The sequence below is a fragment of the Carcharodon carcharias genome, chromosome 13, assembly GCF_017639515.1.
Source record: "Carcharodon carcharias isolate sCarCar2 chromosome 13, sCarCar2.pri, whole genome shotgun sequence".
Lineage (NCBI taxonomy): Eukaryota > Metazoa > Chordata > Chondrichthyes > Lamniformes > Lamnidae > Carcharodon > Carcharodon carcharias.
This window is the reverse complement of record NC_054479.1, coordinates 20,418,402-20,439,907: the sequence shown is the minus strand read 5'-3', so window position 1 is coordinate 20,439,907 and position 21,506 is coordinate 20,418,402. Positions and strand designations below refer to the sequence as shown.

Here is a 21,506-nt window from a genome sequence, read left to right as displayed (position 1 = left end):
CAGAAACGGAGTTGGACTAACCATATAAATACTGTTATAAAAACAAAAAAACTGCGGATGCTAGAAATCCAAAACAAAAACAGAATTACCTGGAAAAACTCAGCAGGTCTGGCAGCATCGGCGGAGAAGAAAAGAGTTGCCGTTTCGAGTCCTCATGACCCTTCTAAAGAACTTGAGTGAATCCAAGAAAGGGGTGAAGTATAAGCTGGTTTAAGGTGTGTGTGTGTGGGGTGGGGGGTTTGGGTGGGGGGAGAGAAGTGGAGGGGGTTGGTGTGGTTGTAGGGACAAACAAGCAGTAATAGAAGCAGATCATCAAAAGATGTCACAGACAACAGAACAAAAGAACACAGAGGTGTTAAAGTTGGTGATATTATCTAAACGAATGTGCTAATTAAGAATGGATGGTGGGGCACTCAAGGTATAGCTCTAGTGGGGGTGGGGGGAGCATAAAAGATTTAAAAATATTTAAAAATAATGGAAATAGGTGGGAAAAGTAAAATCTATATAATTTATTGGAAAAAACAAAAGGAAGTGGAAAGAAACAGAAAGGGGGTGGGGATGGAGGAGGGAGTTCAAGACCTAAAGTTGTTGAATTCAATATTCAGTCCAGAAGGCTGTAAAGTGCCTAGTCGGAAGATGAGGTGTTGTTCCTCCAGTTTGCATTGGGCTTCACTGGAACAATGCAGCAAGCCAAGGACAGACATGTGGGCAAGAGAGCAGGGTGGAGTGTTAAAATGGCAAGCGACAGGGAGGTTTGGGTCATTCTTGCGGACAGACCGCAGGTGTTCTGCAAAGCGGTCGCCCAGTTTACGTTTGGTCTCTCCAATGTAGAGGAGACCACATTGGGAGCAACGAATGCAGTAGACTAAGTTGGGGGAAATGCAAGTGAAATGCTGCTTCACTTGAAAGGAGTGTTTGGGTCCTTGGACGGTGAGGAGAGAGGAAGTGAAGGGGCAGGTATTGCGTCTTTTGCGTGGGCATGGTGTGGTGCCATAGGAGGGGGTTGAGGAGTAGGGGGTGATGGAGGAGTGGACCAGGGTGTCCCAGAGGGAGCGATCCCTACGGAATGCCGATAGGGGGGGTGAAGGGAAGATGTGTTTGGTGGTGGCATCATGCTGGAGTTGGCGGAAATGGCGGAGGATGATCCTTTGAATGCGGAGGCTGGTGGGGTGATAAGTGAGGACAAGGGGGCCCTATCATGTTTCTGGGAGGGAGGAGAAGGCGTGAGGGCGGATGCGCGGGAGATGGGCCGGACACGGTTGAGGGCCCTGTCAACGACCGTGGGTGGAAAACCTCGGTTAAGGAAGAAGGAGAACATGTCAGAGGAACTGTTTTTGAAGGTAGCATCGTCGGAACAGATGCAACGGAGGCGAAGGAACTGAGAGAAAGGGATGGAGTCCTTACAGGAAGCAGGGTGTGAGGAGATGTAATCGAGGTAGCTGTGTGAGTCGGTAGGCTTATAATGGATATTGGTGGACGGTCTATCACCAGAGATTGAGACAGAGAGGTCAAGGAAGGGAAGGGAAATGTCAGAGATGGACCACGTGAAAATGATGGAGGGGTGGAGATTTGAAGCAAAATTAATAAATTTTTCCAAGTCCCGACGAGAGCATGAAGCAGCATCGAAGTAATCATCGATGTACCGGAGAAAGAGTTGTGGAAGGGGGCCGGAGTAGGACTGGAACAAGGAATGTTCCACATACTCCATAAAGAGACAGGCATAGCTGGGGCCCATGCGGGTACCCATAGCCACACTTTTATTTGGAGGAAGTGAGAGGAGTTGAAGGAGAAATTGTTCAGTGTGAGAACAAGTTCAGCCAGACGGAGGAGAGTAGTGGTGGATGGGGATTGTTCGGGCCTCTGTTCAAGGAAGAAGCTAAGGGCCCTCAGACCATCCCGGTGGGGGATGGAGGTGTAGAGGGATTGGACGTCCATGGTGAAGAGTAAGCGGTTGGGGCCAGGGAACTGGAAATTGCTGATATGACGTAAGGTGTCAGAGGAATCACGGATGTAGGTGGGAAGGGACTGGACAAGGGGAGAGAGAAGGGAGTCAAGATAACGAGAAATGAGTTCTGTGGGGCAGGAGCAAGCTGAGACGATCGGTCTACCGGGACAGTTCTGTTTGTGGATTTTGGTTAGGAGGTAGAAGCGGGCCGTCCGAGGTTGGGCGACTATCAGGTTAGAAGCTGTGGGAGGAAGATCCCCAGAGGAGATGAGGTCAGTGACAGTCCTGGAAACAATGGCTTGATGTTCAGTGGTGGGGTCATGATCCAGGGAGAGGTAGGAGGAAGTGTCTGCGAGTTGACGCTCAGCCCCCGCAAGGTAGAGGTCAGTGTGCCAGACAACAACAGCACCACCCTTGTCAGCGGGTTTGATGACAATGTCAGGGTTGGACCTGAGAGAATGGAGTGCAGTAAGTTCAGAGAGAGAGAGAGACTAGAATGGGTGAGAGGAGCAGAGAAATTGAGACGACTAATGTCGCGCCGACAGTTCTCAATGAAAAGATCAAGAGAAAGTAAGAATCCAGAGGGAGGGGTCCAGGTGGAGGGAGAATATTGGAGGTAGGTGAAAGGATCCGTTGAATGGGGAGAGGACTCCTGCCCAAAGAAGTGAGCCCGGAGACGAAGACGGCGGAAGAAGAGTTCAACATCATGCCGAGCCCGAAATTCATTGAGGTGAGGGCGTAAGGGTATGAAACTAAGTCCTTTGCTGAGTACTGAATGTTCAGCATCGGAGAGGGGAAGGTCAGGGGGTATAGTGAATACACGGCTGGGGCTGGGATTGGAAGATGGTGTGGGGACGGAGGGACAGGCAGGGGTGGAGGGTCCTAGATGGTTGTTGGTGTCGATGAGTTGTTGGAGCTTGCGTTCCTTAGCACTTGAGAGAAAGAGAAAAAGTTTCTTGTTGAGGCGTCGGATGAGACGAAGAATAAAATGAAACTGGGGGCACGCGCAGCTTTGAAAAAGGGTACGGTGGTGCTGCTGGAGGGAGAGGAGTGTGTTCATATGGCGGCGCATGGCACTGAGTGTGGATCTCAGAATGTGATTGGGAACAGCAGTCCGAGAAACGTTTTATGTCCCGGAGATACCTGTAATCCTGGGTGGGTTCGAAACATGGGTGGAATTTCAGTTGAAATCCACGTGGGGTAAGTCGGAGACGGAGACAGTCACTGAGAAAGGAGATATGGCTGTGAAAGCGGGTTTTAGTAAACACCTTGTCAAACACAGGAGAGAAATGGATACTGTGCCTACTAGCGCAGGTCAGAGGCTAGGAATCCTGTGGCGAGTAACTCACCCCCTGACTCCCCAAAACCTGTCCACCATCTACAAGGCACAAGTCAGGAGTGTGATGCAATACTGTCCTCCTGCCTGGATGAGTGCAACTCCAACAACACTGAAGAAGCTGGACACTGCCCAGGACAAGCAGTCCACTTGATTGGCATCCCATCCACAAACATTCACTCCCTGCACCACTGACACACAGTGGCAGCAGTGTGTATCATCTACAGGATGCACTGCAGGAACTCACAAAGCCTCCTTAGCACCTTCCAAACCCATAACCACTACCGTCTAGAAGGACAAGGGCAGCAGACACATGGGAACATCACCATCTGGAGATTCGTCTCCAAACCACTCACCTTCCTGACTTGGAAATATATCGCCATTCCTTCACTGTCACTAGGTCAAAATCCTGGAACTCCCTCCCTAACAGCACTTTGGGAGTACCAACACCACATGGACTGCAGTAGTTCAAGGAGATAGCTCACCACCACCTTCTCAAGGGCAATCAGGGATGGGCAATAAATGTTGGCCTAGCCAGCAATGCCCTCATCCTATGAATGAATTTAAAAAAACATTTGTCATTTTAGCCCATTCCCAGGAAAGGGATGACCAAGTGGGAGCCACTATAGGGAAAATAAATTTGGTGGGATTGTTGGATCTATCTATATGCCAGTTGACGGTGATTAATTTCTAAGCTAGTGCAATAGAAAGCCTTCATCCCAGTAAATTGGATGATGTACATAATTTTTTAAAAATCATGACATGGTATCGATTTACGGCAACTAAGTACCTTGCAGTACTTGTCCAAAAATCATTACAAGTTTTATGTTCAGGAAGTGAATCTTAAGCTGTTTGGCCATTTGGGATGACATCAATACTCATTCCTGTCCTTACCTGAAATCTACTTCTCATCAAGATATAATGGATAGTGATCAGGAGTGGGCACATAACCCCTCACAAACCCATTGGCACTATCCATTTGAAGCATTTCAATCATTGCCCCAGCTGAAATTGATGATTGTAACAAGCATGTATCCTTCCTGGTACATAAGACTCAATTACTCACAGGAAAGTCAGTGAGCCATCAAAATAATTAACTAACTTCTCTAAATGATGTATTGCATTCTGTTTAAAAATAGATTTAAAACAATTTGAGGCTAAATATTTATTCCTTGTGCTGTATTGTCATTAGAATTTGAATAAAGCATAGTGGGTATGTGGAACTTTTTGTACTTTGTCCACACAATCTGTGGGACGTCTAACAATGTAATTGTAGAACCTTCCCTTCCAAATTTAGTTTGTTTCTAAAGAGAGCATTTTTGAACTATATGAAATCAGGGTGAAGAACTTGTGATTATAGGTCAATCTCTAATGCTGAAAGCAATTTAAAATTGAAGAAATGACTATCATATACAAAATCATTGCATTGGCTTTAATGGGATTTTTTTTTATTACTGCAGCATAGAGACACCGATTAAACATAGGGACAACACTGAACATTGTCATGCAGATCATCTCTAGTTGAACGAAGGCTAGAAATGTTGAGATTGTGTTGGATTTTCAGACTAATTACATTGTACATCTATCTTGTGTCTGGTTAAATACTTTCTTAGGGCAAGCATATCCTTACCCCTGGCCCAATAACATATACAGAGGAACAACTGCTACACTTCTTCGGGCAGTTACTTGGAATTGCTATCCGAGCAGATGTCCCACTGCCTCTTGATCTCCTCCCAACATTTTGGAAGACTCTAGTTGGGGAGCCTTTGGATCCAGAGTGGGATCTGCAGGAGGTTGACATCTTGACATACAACTACATCAAGAAGTTTGAGACTGTAAGTTGTTCAGTACCTTGAGAGTTTGTATTTTGAGATTCACTTGTCCCCTCTCTTTTCCCCTCCCCCACCAATCTCTCACTTTTTGAGGGGGAAGGCCTGGATTTTTGGAATGGATTCTACTTGTCCATGAGGGGTTGGGTATTTGGGGCAAAATGCCCCCACTTGTTAATTGTATAAATTAAGGTTAAGGATATACTGGTGGAGGGCATTAATTATATAATTGAGCACATATAAAGAGATATTTATTGACACTGGGAGTGGATTGTAGAGTTAGGAGCTATACGTTTGTAAAATTTGTGAATATATTTAAAACTGAGGAAAGATTGACTTCAGGTCTCCTTCACCAACTTGGCTGTCAGACATTTAACACCATCCTCCCTCCCTTCACCTTATCAAAGGGCTTGGAGTTCTGGAGTGGGTTCCCCTTTCCTCAATGGCCTACCCCCAGGAGCTTGCTGATGGAGGACTTTGGTCTTCTGAATGTTGAATGTAAGTCCAATCTTCTCACATGCCTCAGTAAATGCATTGACGATTCTCTGGAGATCCGTTTCCACTTACTGCAGCATCATCAGCATATTGGAGCTCAGTGACTGAGATCGGGATGGTCTTAGTTTTTGATTGGAGTCTTCTGAGATTAAATAGTCATCTAATCAGTAAATAAGCTGTACTCCAACAGGGAGCATGTCTCTAGTCAGACGGAGCATGGCAGCAAGGAAGGGTGATAAAAGAGTTGGAGTGATAACATAACCTTGTTTGACTCCTGCCTTAACCTCACAAGGATCTGTAATGGATACAGGAAGATGGAACTTGGACTCAACATTCAGAAGACCAAAGTCTTCCATCAGCAAGTCTTCCATCAGCAAGTCTTCCATCAGCAAGTCTTCCATCAGCAAGTCTTCCATCAGCAAGTCTTCCATCAGCAAGTCTTCCATCAGCAAGTCTTCCATCAGCAAGTCTTCCATCAGCAAGTCTTCCATCAGCAAGTCTTCCATCAGCAAGTCTTCCATCAGCAAGTCTTCCATCAGCAAGTCTTCCATCAGCAAGTCTTCCATCAGCAAGCTCCAAATGCACATGCCCCAGGTCCATTGATTAGAATTCATCATGAGTGCCTGGAAAATGTGGAAAACTTCCAGTACCTTGGAAGTTATCTTTCACAGAAGGCTGACATTGACAAAGAAATCCACCATCACTTGGAATCTGCTGGTGCGGCCTTTGGCCACCTGAGGAAATGAGTGTTTGAAGATCACAACATCAAAACTGAAACCAAACTCATGGTCTACCATGTGGTCGTGATCCCATCCTTATTGTATAGGGCTGAAACATGGATAATAGGATGTACCTCGAAACATTGGAGTCATACCATCAGCACTGCTTACAAAGATCTTACATATTAAGTGGGAGGACAACGTACCAACATCAGTGTCCTCTCACAAGCAGACATCACAAGTATCGAGGCTATGATCATCCTCCATCAGCTTCTTTGGGTTAGTCATATAGTTTGGATGTCAAATACCAGGCGAAAAGAACGTGCCATGACCCAAACTGATAACACATGACCAGATATTCCACATGCCAACAACCAGGAAATCATTCATTCTCCCGGTTCCTCTGCCGCATCTGTTCCAATGATGCTACTTTCCAAAACGGTGCTTATGACATGTCTACCTTTTTCCTTTTTCCATGGGCCCTCAACCATGTCTAACCCATCTCCCGCATCTCTGCCCTCACCCCTTCCCCTCCCTCCCAGAATGTGTCATAACATCTGCAGATCCCCAACCAGCCTCATCAAGCCATCTTCGGACTCATGGAAGACAATCATCCTCGCTAGTGAGGGATAGCAAGTAATAACAGCTCCCTGGAGGTTTGGGTTTTTTGATGTAAGGATCATATAGCTTTGCAGTTGATATTGGAGTAACTAATTAAAAGTGGTGTGACTGGACTGTTTTCTATGATTCTTAAGTGTTGGATTGTGCTTCACATGATTTTTATGGTTCCAGGTTAATAATGAGACAGAACTTGAGGCACTGTGTGCTGAAGTAACATCACATCACTTAACCACAGAGAGCCCTGAATCACCCAATAAACCCTGCTGTAAATTCAGCTACATCACCATGACAGGCGAGGAAGTGGAGCTATGTCCTGGAGGCAGGAATATCGCTGTTATGTGAGTAAATGATAGGTGTACATTTTCTTCCACCGCTTTGATCACAAATGTAATGTACACTCCATCTGCTGTCCAGCAGGTTAAAATGTTAGCATTCCATGAGTCCGGCAAATCAGAGAATGGGAAAACTACTGTGCAAGTTAACGTCTTACAGGAATTGAGGAATACAGAAATTGTTTCTAGATAAAGGCTAGGGTACTTGAAGCAATTGGGAAAGGTGGATAGGAATTAAAGAAGAACGTAAAATAAAATTTTATGGCTGGATTTAGTGGCAACAGGTAAAATAGGAATTTGTTTCCAAAGTCTGAAATGTTTTTCAAAGGGAAGTGTTTTTTTTCCTCTTTCCTAACGGGTTGTCACAGTGCATTATATTCCAGTTAGAATGTTATCTGGTAACTTACTCCCAGGCAGTAGGCAATGGCAATACATTTTTATATAGTGTCTGTAGCATCATAAAATGTTCCAAGTCACTTCAAAGGGGCAAACATCAATCAAAATTTGACACGAGCCAGTTAAACTAAAAATTTGGGCAAAGAGGTAGTTTTTAAGAAGTATTTTAAAGGAGGTGAAAAGGTTTAGGGAGGAAATTCCAGAGCTGAGGGCTAAAACATACAAAGGCATGCTATGAGAGGCCTGAATTGGAGAAGCGCAGAAATCTCAGAGGATTGAAAGAGGTTACAGAGGTAGGGAAATATGAAGTCATGGAGAGATTTGAAAACAAGAATGAGAATTTTAAAATAAAGGCATTGACAGACCTAGAGTCAGTGTAGCTCATTGAGTACAGAAGTGATTTGTGAAAGGGACTTGGTGCAAGTTAGGATATGGACAACAAAATTTTGGATGAGCTCAATTGGAAAACAACCAGGAAATCATTCATTCTCCCAGTGCCACTGCCTCTGTCGCATCTGTTCCGATGATGCTACCTTCCAAAATAGCACTTCTGACATGTCTTCTTTTTTCCTGAACTGAGGGTTACAGGGCCCTCAACCGTGTCTGACCCATCTCTCACACCTTTGTCCTCACCCCTTCATCCCCAGAACCATGATTGGGCCCCCCTTGTCCTCACTTTTCACCCCACCAACCTCTGCATTCAAAGGGTCATCCTCTGCCATTTCTGCCAACTCCAGCCTGATGCCACCACCAAACACATCTTGCCCTTGCCACCCCCTCCCCACTGTAAGCATTCTTTAGGGACCGTTCCCTCCATCACCCCCAACTCCTCATGCCCTTCCCATAGCACCTCCTCATACAATTGCAGAAGGTGTAATACCACCTCCCTCCTCACTGTCCAAGACCCCAGACACTCCTTGCAGGCGCTTCACCTCCTTCAATTTGGTCTACTGTATGTGCCACTCCCAATGCAGTCTCCTATGAATTGGGGAAACTAAAACTAGACTGGGTGATCGCTTTGCAAAACAGCTTCGCTCAGTCAGCAAGCGTAACCCAGACCTTCCTGTCGCTTGTCATTTCAACACACCATCCTACTCTCATGCCCACATGTCCGTCCTTGGCCTGCTGCACTGTTCCAGTGAAGCCCAACGCAAACTGGAGGAACAGCACCTCATTTTCTGATTAGGCACTTTACAGTCTTCCAGACTTAACATTGAGTTCAACAACTTCAGACCATGAATTCGCTCCTCCATCTTGACCCCTTTTTTAATACAATTTTTTTCTTTTCCCAACCATCCCTCCCAACAGGGCCATCTGTCACTTGTTTTTATGTTTCGCTTTCACAGAGTGCTGACCCTTGTTCTGCTATTAACACATTCTGCTATCTTACCTTTATGCCACTATCAGCACCTTCTTTAGTCCATTAACACTCCCTTTGTCTTGCATCCATGACACCTCTGTCAAATCTCCCCTGTGCTCCCGCCTATCCCTGATGTATTTTGCTCCATCAGCTCCACCTCATCTTAAACAGTATAAAATCCATCACATTTCTACTTATCTTTAGTTCTGAAGAAGAGTCATGCAGACTCGAAACATTAACTCTGTTTCTCTCTCCACAGATGCTGCCAGACCTGCTGAGTTTTTTTGCAGCATTTTCAGTTTTCATTTCAGGAAATTATTGGAAAAAGTCATGTCTGGAGTAAACAATGACATGGATGTGAGTTTCAGCAACAGATGAGCTGAGATGGGCAGAGAGGGGTAATGTTCTGGAGGTGAAAGGAGGTGGTTTTGGCAATGACACGGATATGTAGGTTGGAAGCTCATCTTGGGGTCAAATATGACACCAAAGTTGCAAACAATCTGTTTTGCCCTTAGTCAGTGGCCAGAGGAAAGGATGAAACCAGTGGCTGAGGAACAGAGGCTGTGGCAAGAAACAAAAACAATGGCTTTGGTCTTCCAAACATTTAATTGGAGAGAATTTCTGCTCCTCTAGTACAGTATGTTGGACAAGCAGCATAACAAGCCAGAGAATGGAGGGGTCGAGAGAAGTGAAATTTTAGTCAGTGAAAGGCATACAGATGAAGTTCAGAGCAAGTTGCTGCTTTAATTTTGCCTTTTGTGGGCGTGCACCTTGCCTCCTATCTTGGGTGGCATTTGGTAGGGGAGGAGGATGGGCGGTGTTGGGGATGTTAGTCTTGCAAGTATATCACTAGCCTCACTGATGCACACCATTCAGAGAAAAAGAATGAGCAGAAAAGTATTCCCATGAATAAATGGCATTGCATTGATCCAAACAGTTCAATGTGTCTTGGAAACTACAGTTGGTCTCCATTTGGGAAGAAATAAGCAGCCTGGATTGTCACAACTGATCACAGTCCAGGTTCTTGTGTTGGAAAGCCTTTATTTGAATGGGTGAGGATAGAATCAAGCTCAGCTATGATACCCAGAGTCCAAAAACTCAACACTGCTCTAGGTTAAAAGGAAGACTGCTTCTTATAGAATGATAAGAGGGGATAACTTGAAGAAGAAAAGCTGTTTGTAGGAAGGAATGAACAACTTCAACTGCTACAATCTCTTTCAGCCTTATCCCTCCCAACCTGTACTGTGTTCATGTTTTTATACTTAGTGCAAAGTGTTGAACAATTTATTTCCTGATGTCATGTTTCATGCCCTATTGTTGTTTTCATTTTGTACAGGTGGGAAAATAAAGATGCATATGCGTCAGCAATCCGCAATCTGAGGCTACAAGAGATAGAGAACACTGACTGCATGACTGCAGTGCGTGCAGGGCTTGGCTCTATCATTCCCTTACAGCTCCTGACACTGCCAACACCACTGGAAATGGAGCTGAGGACATGTGGCCTGCCCTACATAAACCTGGAGTTTCTAAAGGTACTCATCGTTCATGAAGTTAAGGAAACTAGTCCTAGAAACCACTTTGATCATCAATGCACCTCACCTTCCTATAACCTGTTCTTTTGCAGCACATTATTCAAAATCCTCTTAATTTATACTGCAGAAGAATTTGGTGATCAGCACAACATTATTTAGATGTTGCACATGTAATTTTGCCATTCTGCCTGAAATTCTGTATCTCCAGTGATAGCTTTGTAATATAAATGAGCGCGGCCATTAATTTTATATTTTTTGGAAGATTGGTCCAGTTGGAGAATGCTGCAATTGCTGACTGTTAAGTGCCTTTGAGTAGCATGAAACCTTGCACTTGCTAACTACATGGCCAGCTGATTACTGGAACTTGGTCCTACAAGCTCGACACAGTCTCACCTCTCCTCTTAACTTCAAACTCTAGTTTTAATTGTAAACAGTAGTAAAGTGCTGGTTATTGGAACTGAGAATGTGGAGTTTACAAGATCAGCTGTTATTAGTAACCAACAAGTCTGCTCTGCTCAGCTCCAGTCACAAACACTATAATTCAGAGTTTAAAGTAGAATCAAGCAGAGAACGTTTACTGACTGTAAGAACAGCTGGAAACATCTTTCAATTTTAGATAATCAAAGAAAAAAATCATTCTTGAACCTTAAAGCAAATGAAAAATAATTTGCCGATGAGTGAGTCCAACTAATTCCTGGAAATAAGTATCCCACAATTGCCAATATTTTCCCTGCATCCATTCTGCAATTTTTGGTCATGGTAAATTGCTTGACCTGTTTATAAAGAAAGAGAAACTAGTAGAATATATTTGTTGTATTGTCACATATGCGACTTTGTTGCTCTGCTCCCACCCAGGCTCACACCATGTACCAGGTGGGACTGATGGAGACTGACCAGCATATTGAATTCTTCTGGGCAGCTTTAGAAACGTTCACTCAGGAGGAACTCTGCAAATTCATCAAGTTTGCCTGCAACCAGGAACGAATACCATTCACCTGTCCATGCAAAGATGGAGGCCCAGATACTGCCCACGTTCCACCATATCCAATGAAGATCGCCCCTCCTGATGGAGCTGCAGGTAATCTGAAGAGTTATGTATGTGCTTCTGGTGAATCACAGTTGCAGTCGGTCCTTTCAGCCTTTTAACAGCAGTTGAGGCTGTGTTGCCACAGTGATGAATATTTTCTACTTCACCCCTTCTGTGCCCTGTAACTCTCACCATCCGTCAGCATAGATGACAGAAATGCATTCTCCCTTCTGGTGATATCACTAGGCCAGAGGCTGGGTCGCTTTCCAGATTTTTATCATTTTCCCATGAAAAAGCACTTGCACTCTGCAGCTTCACCTGAGGGTGTAACTGACATCATAAACTTAAGGCTCAGCTGGAGACTATCTCTCTGTACACTGTGTCCAGTGACATTTGAAAACCAATATTTGGGGGGTAGAAATCTAAATTGTTCATGAGAAACTGAATTTCTCTTTACTGAATAGTGTGTTTCAGAAAACCTTTGGGAAAGGACAAAAATATGATGCATCGAAGAGCTGGGTAGGAAGTGAATGTGTGCATTTCATTTTAAATATTTTTAGCAGACACTGTAAGAGATAACTTCAAGAACTTCTCAATCTAGTTGCACATGAGCAGTAACAATTGAAAACACACCAATTAACTGATCTTATCCATAACTAGGAATTCCTCGTTTGAGCTGTACCACTGTGGAATGAGGAAAAGGCACTTCTCACTAGAGAAGTAACAACTAGAATCAATCTTCCAAGCTACTGGTTTCAGAGCTGCTTTGTTGGTAGCAGGCTGGTTGCTCAGTTCCCTGACCAGAGGTGGTGGTTGGCATATGGGGAACCTGGATGAAAAATATTTCAAAAAAGGGCTGGGGCTTTGATCATTGAGATGGTAAGTACATTGGTCAGACGTGGAGCTGAGCCATAAAAGCCAAAAAGGCTCCAAGTCAATTCCCAATCTCTGTTGAGCTTTTCATCACTGTCAGGCAGTAGTACAGATTTTGAAATTTGCCATGGCACCTCTTAACCTGAAGGAGGGAAATGTCAACCAGGGTTCTTGGGCCTAATTTGCTGCACAGTAACACCACACAATGGTGTATAGAAAATGGATAAAAATGCAGTTGGGCTCAGCTACATTGCGACCAGTGGATGAAAAGTCTGTTGAACCATAGTGTCTAGAATTGTATGTTAAAATCTGCTGCCTGTGGAGCCATACCCAAGATGGAGGGAATCTCACCTTCAAAAGTACAGCTATTACCAGAGAATATGAATGGGTCCAAAGGATGGATGGTTAGTGAAAATAGCAAATTAAGAAATCATAGAAACTTACATAATTGGATTTTATGTGCAACAGTAAGAAAGATTTGTGTGGGGACTGCTAGGAATCGTTCATTTTGTTTAACTTATCTGCCCTTGTTTCTCCTTTCATGTTCAGGTTCACCAGATTCCCGATACATCAGGGTGGAAACCTGTATGTTTATGATCAAACTTCCTCAGTATTCCTCACTCGACATCATGCTGGAAAAGCTCCGCTATGCCATCCACTACCGTGAAGATCCTCTCAGCGGCTGAGCAGGATACACCTGGAATTCCCAGATCTTTTTGCAACAAACGGTGATGCAAGAACTTCCTTGACCCTACTTTTAAGAAAAGAAATTGAGGTGGAAGTGCAGGTGGAATCTGTGCCGCAGTTGGGAGCAGTTCGTCCTGAACCCGTCACGAGCAAAATGCTTCCATGCTGGTGCAAACTTTCTTTTTGTAAATTTCCGTTTCTGTTGATGGACTGAGAATGGTGTGTTGCTGTCTTGTCAAGCAGCTATTCCAAGAGCATACGGTGTGTTGCTGTCTTGTCGAGCAGCTATTCCAAGAGCGTACGGTGCTTTTACAACAACAGCAGTGTATGTTACTGTACCTTTAAAACACAAACACTTGTGGTCAAACAGGATAATAGTTCATTGTAGGATATAACTGTTTTTATACTCTGTGGTCTTAACTTTGGAGCTGCATTTTATCCTTCATGTTCTTACTGCAGGAAAAATTATTTTACTTTCCCTTGCACAAAAGTGCGCACATGGGGATACTGTTCAAAATTAGACAAATCTTCCAGATCAGCTTTGGCTTCTAAATGTCAAGTAACCACATGTGTGCGACAGAATTGAAGTGCTCCAAAGTTAATGTGTTGTGATCATCAGTGTACGGAAGGCATACCCCCACCTACCGGCAATGAACCTTCCAGTGGATTTATATTAATCATGTGACCCAGCCTTCTTCCCTTTTTTCTCCTTTTTCCCAAAAAGATAAGGTTGTGAGTACTTATGGTATATTGGATCAGCATGTTAACAGATGCCTGCTTTGCCATCAGGAGTCTCTCAGCTGTCTCCTTAATTCATTTTGTAGGATTTTGTCATGCTGACTGGAAACCCTTGTCCTCAAGTATTTTCTTGTAAAGCTCCCTGCTGATCGTCAGTGGTATTGAGGTATACTGTAATGTAACCAGGAGCCTTGATTTGGAGCTAGGAGTAAATGAATTTATTGGATATCTCATTTTCTGCTGACAAATGATACCTGATATGGATCACAATTCAGCACAGCTTGCTAAGATTGGGAGTGGGTAATATTGAGAGACAGTTATCTGGAAAGATATTTTGTGTTAGAGGTCAGTCTCTTATAATGATTGCAGATTCCGTTCACCCCTTTCATTACTCCTCTCGGGGTTTCAAATTACACTCTGTTCCCACCCAAGTGGGTAGACACAGGTGGCTGTCGGTGAGTGTGGCCTACAATTACTTCCAAATGGCAATTTATTTTTTTCTCTCTCCCCTAAGTGAAGTGTCTGGTCTCTGAATGGCTAAAACTGTCTTGCATCACAGAACTGAACCCTAAACCACTACATCAGAAGTCCAGCATCCTCTCTTCATTTTGAATTTTCCATATTAAAGTTGAAATGCGAGCAGTAGCAATGAGCCCTAATTAAATAAAACTCTCTTGGCATAGATTTGATCAAAGATTTGCTATGAAAATAGCCTGAGTTACTTAGAAAAATTCTGCACAACCCAATGCACAAATTTTCAATCTTTGGTTTTAACTTTGTGACTCAGGTACTGAGATTCAATGTGTTTAAGTTTTATTTTACAGCCTTTTTTAAAATGTTCAGAATAGTATTTTGCACTGCTTAACCATGCTTAAAAGCTGTGAAACACATTCAGCAGTAAATTGGTTAACAACATTGTAAAATGCTACCCCTGCCAAATGTTGCAGAACACCTTGACAAGTATACTGCTTGAAGAGACACCATGGTTTGGTGCCCTCATTTTATCCAAGTCACGTGAAGTTTAGTTGTGTGGGCAAAACCATCATCAGCAGCAGTTAGAAGGAGCAAGTAAACTGCAAGTTCAAAAAAAATGTAAATAGTGCCCAATAAAAGTGATAGAGACACAACTCAAGCTCTGAGTGGCAGCATCACTGTTATCTAACCTGAAATGAGGGAGAGGTCTGCATTGTAAATGTATGTTGAATATACAGCCACAGAGATTACAAGCTGTGGTTCCAGATTTGAAGGTTGCTGTTGCTTTGAATATCTGAACATTCTCATATTTGAGATGAGCACATCAGTGAATGCACAGAACATGAATATGCAGCTTGAAGGCACACTAAGGGCAAAGCTGTTTGTTTTAAATTTTTCTGCCTACATTTAAATTCCTAACTTTGAATTTGACAGAGCATAGTGAATGTACCACATGTATGCATGTGTTTGCTAATTGTGTAAATTCCTTCAACATCCCCCCCCCCCCCCCCACTCCCGTCACAGGTATAAATCCAGAACTTGACATTTTTTTTGCTTTAATATAATCCATAGAATATCACTGAGCTTGTAAAACGATAAATCTGAAAATAAGCTGGAAGACAGCAGAACCTTGACCTCTTACAGCCTCCTCTGTTATAATGTGTCCCTGAAATTGTTTGTGATTTTGTAAATGGGAGTGGGAACTATTTGTGTAATAGGAATGGGGAAGTTCACGTGTACCTCAAGTGCATTAATTCAAATTGACACCGAGTAATAATAATAGTACCCCTTGTAAAAGAGTAGCTAATTCACCATGTTTTCACAGCTTATTTTCTTTTGTATTAGTTTGACAAAACAAAGAAGAATATGGGAGATTTTGTTTACGTGCCCCCAATATCCATTAACTTATAGCATTTATCAATGGAACTAAATATCTAAAACACTAGCTTTTAAAAATATTCTGGGATTAATCAGGAGTAATTTTATAGAATTGAACGGCTGAGGTCATAGAACTGCTTGGGCACATGATTCTACAATGATATTAGTATTGGGCATCAAGCACACAAGGCAGGAGAGATAAGAGCAGGAATAATGTCCCTCCAAGGGGCATGAAACTGGCAGCGTTAATAGATTTGACAGGTCTTAAAGCTTGTGGTAGGAAGCTTGAACACTGAACCTCTAGATACATAATGTGTAACATAAGCTATCATAGGGTGTAGAGTGTATATTTTTTCTTTTGCTGTGCAATGGTCAGATAGCCTGCAAGTATATAAGTGAAGGGCCTGCTTAATAACTGAGTGAATGAAGGTTTTGTGTAATTAGAGCTAAGTTATTTGGCAGACAAAGAGCACATTGATCCACTGCCAGTGGTTGGTGCTGGGAATTTATTTTTGTTGGGCGTTTGCATTTTATAATCAAATTATACAAACAACCACAGGGTAATCCCTGATCCACAGTACACATATACATCAGTTATGATAAATTCTGGAATTAGATTTGTAGTGAAATGATCCATTTTATTCACTGGTTTAATTGAATGAAGTGAAAGGGGTGTTTCAGCCAGACTGATTGTTTGTGACCAAGATTCAATTGATTGAAAATACCCAGAACCACACTATGGCAATATACAGGAACAGGTTTTTTTATATATATAACTCATTTACTTTAGAAGTGTTAGTTATGCCCCTATAGCATTGACATAACTTTGGCTAGCATTTATGATTAAAAGCATAAAGGGTGCTGAACCTATGTGACATTGGAAACTGGTTTAACAGGGTCAGGCTAGAGGCAGTTATTTTTATCATGTGACTCACTCACAATGCTTGATTTCATGAAGTACAAAGAGGAGCACATCCAGATGTTTTTAAACAAATGTATCATATTGTTGCTTAATTAATCCCCAGCCTCACCATGTGTGCTGTTCCCCACCCCCCTCAAACAACACACACAAAAAAGGCTCACACTAGTGTGGATCTGGCTCTTTGTCCCTGCCTTGTTAGAGTGATGTGGTGCTGGCTGTGGTAATGTTAATCTGCTGCTACAACTGCTCCATTTTACTGAGAGCAACCAGATAAACTTTAAACAAATTAAAAGGACATATCAACATACAGGTGTTAATGTGCTCTGTACAGTCATTGATGTATATTTATTGCAATTATTTATGAATGCATCTAAAAATCATCTGTATTGTTGATCTAGTCTGCATTGGTACCTAAAGCAGTGATGTATGAATGGGAATTACATTCATATTAAAAACAGTTGAAAGACTTTAGAATAAGGTTGTTGCTTGTTTTTATGGAAAAGACTCTTTCAATTGCTGTAGTAATCAAGTCCGAAAAAATGACATTACAAGATTGTTTTAAAACTTTTATTGTAGGAAACAATTTAAACTATAGCATGTCCTCCTTAAAGTCCCCAGAATTACAGTCAGTATAGCAAACAGTTGCTTCCAATTGGTTCCTGAATCCCTGCTTCACCAAATAGTAACTTGGAGTGACACCTCCAGGCACTTCCCTCAGCTAGGCTTTATGAAATGAAAACTATGCTAGGACTAATTTTCCTAAATCGTTAGATGGTCAAAGGGATGCATCCTTTTAACCAGCTCCAGCTCACAAATCAAGTAGCTGATTTTCTGGGATGAAATTCACAAAATATGGAGGAAGTAGCAAGTTAATAGGGCAATAGTAGAAGTGCTGTAAATTGAGTTAAAAAGGGTGCAAGGATTCATGAGGTGACTAGTGGGAAATATTTTGGTCAGTGGTAGGTCACCAGATCAAACCCTTGTATACTTAGGATAATTGTGAGAGTTTTAGAAGGAGATTGACTGACAATAGGTATAGGCAGATAAGGTTATGTTTTAAATTAAGACAAGGAGTCACTATGGAAGATTTGAGGATGGAGCTGTAGGGTTACCAGAAGAGTAGACAAAAGATGCAGGGGTTCAATTATAGTGACATTACAATTCAAATTTGAGGTCAATGAACAGTTTATATATCCTTGTCACAAACTTTACTGCTATCACAGCAAAAAAAAACAGGTTAGCTGCAAATGATAACCTAGTTTGTGTGACTCTCAGCATTCACTCAATTTCACAAAAAATAGATCTGTAGCCATTTAACCTTTATTATATTGTAAATCAATACATTTACATGTTACTGATGGCTAATTAAAAAAAAGTGGCTGATAAAGATTTCACAATCAGTTAACTCTATGCTGGTGATAAAAACCACAATGGCATGAGACAGAATATTTCAGCTATTTAAAAGGATATAGTTATGAAATTCAGACCACTTAATCAGAGGGATGGCTGTGTACTGTATCCACGTTAGTTTTGGGGACACCATAGGGAGAGCACACTGAAAAGGTGTTTCATCAATATTCTTTAAATTGCCCCATACTTTAAAACTTAACTGGGCAGAGGAGTAAATAATTCTGCCATGAGATGCAAATTCAGGATTAAAAGAGTCACTTCAGTATTTAACCCGTGACAAAGTTCTGTTTTCCTTGCAACCACAAAGCTTGTGTTTAAGACTAACATATTGCAGTGGTGCATTCTTAGTTCCACACCCCAACCATCCCTGTCTAAGAATCACAGATATAGATTCTATTTTATACAATAACTACATACATATATATATATACACACACACACACACACACACACATTTACACTATAGGCCTTTGCTTACTCTCCCCACACACATTTCCTACATATTAAAATATTCAGGAAATTGTCACCATCTCAAGTAAATTAAAGTAACAAGACTGTAATAAGGCTCTTCCACCAATCTTGTTTCTCCTCTCTCCACCCGCCCCCCCACCCCCACCAAATTTAATGCAGCATCACAGTAACAAAAATTATAAGTTGCTTTGGTGAGTGGATTGCTCAGAGCTGCAAAGCCTTCCATTCTTCCAAGAACTGACTGGCTGTGATTCTACCCAGAAGACTTGAGTCAACTGAGAGAAAGGGAATGCTGGAGGGGTAGAGGGAAATAAAAAAAAATCACAATATGCGATTACGTAACAAATTTGTCCACATAAAAGGGGCCTTCATTATGTAAATAAGCTATACCATGATCTGCTAGATATAAAAGCAGTGGTTTCCTCGTGAGTTGCTGAGCATGTCATTCCTCAAACTTATATTTCCTCATCAATTAGGGATGCACAGAGTACTGAATTTGGGTTTGCAGTTTCATACTTGATCCTCAACAGATTAGACTGAGCCCAGTACCATTGCCTGTGCCTTTATACCAACAAGCTGGAAAAGGGATGTATGCAATGACCACTTTTTCCCTGATCAAGGGGAAAACTCAAATTTTTCAGTTTCATGATGACCTAATCTAATTAACACAAAAAAAACCTAAAAGCAATCATGTCTTTACTGGTTTCCCTGACCATATAGCCAAGCAGCAAAAGCAGAATTAGTAACAAAGGTACCTCTGAACTCAAAGGTCATAAATCTAGTTTGAACAGAAGCAACTCGAGCCACATCTCTTACATTTTAAGATGAGCATAAGAGTCTACAATAAAGATGTTTAAAACTATACAAACAAATGGCAAGAAAGGATATTTTACCACTACACATTTTAAAATGTCCTACAGCTTTCCAATTGTGGAATCAGTGGCAGGACTGACATTTGATCCGCACCAAACAAAAAAAAATGTTCACATTTAGAACTGGAGCTTCTGCCTATTGTAACAATTTCATGAATCTAAAAGAGACAGCTCTTCAGGTAACTAATAAATACCAATCCCCTTCCTACAGAGGCAGTGAAAAGCTTACCAGTTGATCAATAGAAGTTACTGCAAAGAGGGCCATCCATATTTTTTAAACTTAAAAGTGGTTAATTGAATAATTGTAATTAATACATTTAAAAGGTTGCACAAAAGACAGACACCAAACCCAAAAACAGCAATTCTAGTGTAAATCACAAATGTAGCCATTATATAAGCGATTCATTTCTGTTTACTGCTCTATGTAGACTTTGAATAAAATTTCTCTTCCCTATTGGACCATATTTATCACCCACAGACAGCCCAGTAGATAATCCTTTCCCAGCTATGCTGCTGCACAACATAGGTCACAAGGAGGTATACAAGAGTTGACTTGGTCCTGAAGTCTTCTCCTTACACCGCTATCTTCCCTCTGCCCCAGACAGCCCAACTAATGTTAATTTTTTCCTCTTGCTCTTTTCTCTCTCCCCTGCAAGCAACTGTTTCCTCATCATTTTTACCTTCTTCAGAGATCTTGAACTTCTCACCTTCTCTCAATTTTCTGAAATCCCCAACACTAGTCATAATGTATAATTTTCATTAAGTACAATGTTTATTAGTTCTCGAACAATGCAAGACTGAAGGTAGGTCACAAGTAGTTTTGCAACTTTTAAACTTCTTTATGCTCCAATTTCCTCCAGCAACGATCAAGAGGTCTCGTTCAAAGTTCTGAATGACAATTCTAGCTCACCCCCCCAGTGTTTTTCTAATTTACTCATGCATCATGACAAATGTAAATATGTTTCTAATGAACTGCCTCTACGGTTTCTGTATTTAAAAACTTTCCCAGAGCAGCAGACTTGATTCCAAAACAGTTGTCTTTAAAAAGACACTTCTTCACAGTCATTAGGACTGGGTCTACAACTCCCAAAATGCAGATTAAAACTTTTGACATATGCAAAATTTCCCTGAAAGATAAAAATATTTCTAATTCTGTATTGATCACAACATAAAATCAGTGGTCCCTGCATGATGCAATTTAGGCATCAGCAAAGCGCAACATAGACAAGTAAATGAACGCTCGAGGCACAGCAAAGTGAAGCAGGGAGCAAGGGCATACACAGAAGCAAAACGAGCCCACTGTAAAAGAGGGCAAAGCAGCAAAAGAAAACGAGAAAAATTAGAGCAAAGGCAAAAGGAGATACCATCACTATCAGCATAGAAACAGTTATGCCCTCACCCAAGATGACCAAGATAAAATAAAATTAATACATTAAGTACTGGAAAGAAAATTGAGGCTATAACCCTATGGTACTTGTATTGGTTAAGTACTATACTTTTGAGATATGTAGACTATTGAACTTATAACCAGCCCTTTTCTATTGTGATATTTTGAATTGATTACACAAGGTAAAATCATATCCATGGGATTTTCAAGCTGTACATTTCAATAGTACATCCCACTGAAATCAAATGAGGTATCAAAAATGAACTTTTCATGTTTTCCCCCCCCAAACTGTCATTTACCTGTGTTAGAAAATATCCCCCAATTTATCTCCAAGATTAATTGCTTAGAAAGTCTCCAAATTAAAATGTCTGTTGCCTTTTTAGTTATGTGGTGCAGGGATCCAAAAAGTGAGCTGCTGGTAAACCTCTTTCAAACCCCAGAGTTAAGAGAGGAAATAAAAACCACTACCATTGAAACCACACAAATAATTTTTTTGCATAGAAAATAAAAGAATATCCTGAGTTTTAGCACTAAATATAATTTAGAAGTTGGACACCATTGCAATGAGTGTAGTTCAGTTCAATTTCATCACTCCTCTTTCCCATCATTTTCTGGTCTTGTTTTCGGTATATTCTGCAGAAATGGAAAAAAGATACATAATTGAGCACTTTAATCACATGTATACTTAGGAGATAAACACATC

At 41.7% G+C, this 21,506-nt stretch overlaps 2 protein-coding genes across 9 annotated transcripts in view; one reads left to right on the top strand and one right to left on the bottom strand.

The window, feature by feature from the left end:
* The window catches only part of LOC121285485 (probable E3 ubiquitin-protein ligase HECTD4), a 301,376-nt gene extending 284,242 nt beyond the window's left edge, over window positions 1-17,134 (top strand). For all 3 annotated transcript variants that reach the window (XM_041201967.1, XM_041201965.1, XM_041201968.1), the window contains exons 72-76: window positions 4,895-5,116; window positions 7,117-7,283; window positions 10,370-10,565; window positions 11,421-11,643; window positions 13,015-17,134. In XM_041201967.1, coding sequence (XP_041057901.1) covers window positions 4,895-5,116; window positions 7,117-7,283; window positions 10,370-10,565; window positions 11,421-11,643; window positions 13,015-13,151 — 945 coding nt within the window. In that variant the 3' untranslated portion in view covers window positions 13,152-17,134. The remainder of the gene's footprint in view (window positions 1-4,894; window positions 5,117-7,116; window positions 7,284-10,369; window positions 10,566-11,420; window positions 11,644-13,014) is intronic.
* Window positions 9,288-21,506, bottom strand: part of trafd1 (TRAF-type zinc finger domain containing 1) — a 48,127-nt gene continuing 35,908 nt past the window's right edge. For 5 of the 6 annotated variants that reach the window (XM_041201971.1, XM_041201969.1, XM_041201972.1 and 2 more), the window contains exon 12: window positions 17,970-21,436. In XM_041201971.1, coding sequence (XP_041057905.1) covers window positions 21,392-21,436 — 45 coding nt within the window. In that variant the 3' untranslated portion in view covers window positions 17,970-21,391. Of the gene's footprint in view, window positions 13,492-17,969; window positions 21,437-21,506 lie in introns of those variants that run through there. The other variant, XM_041201970.1, reaches the window with a different exon arrangement.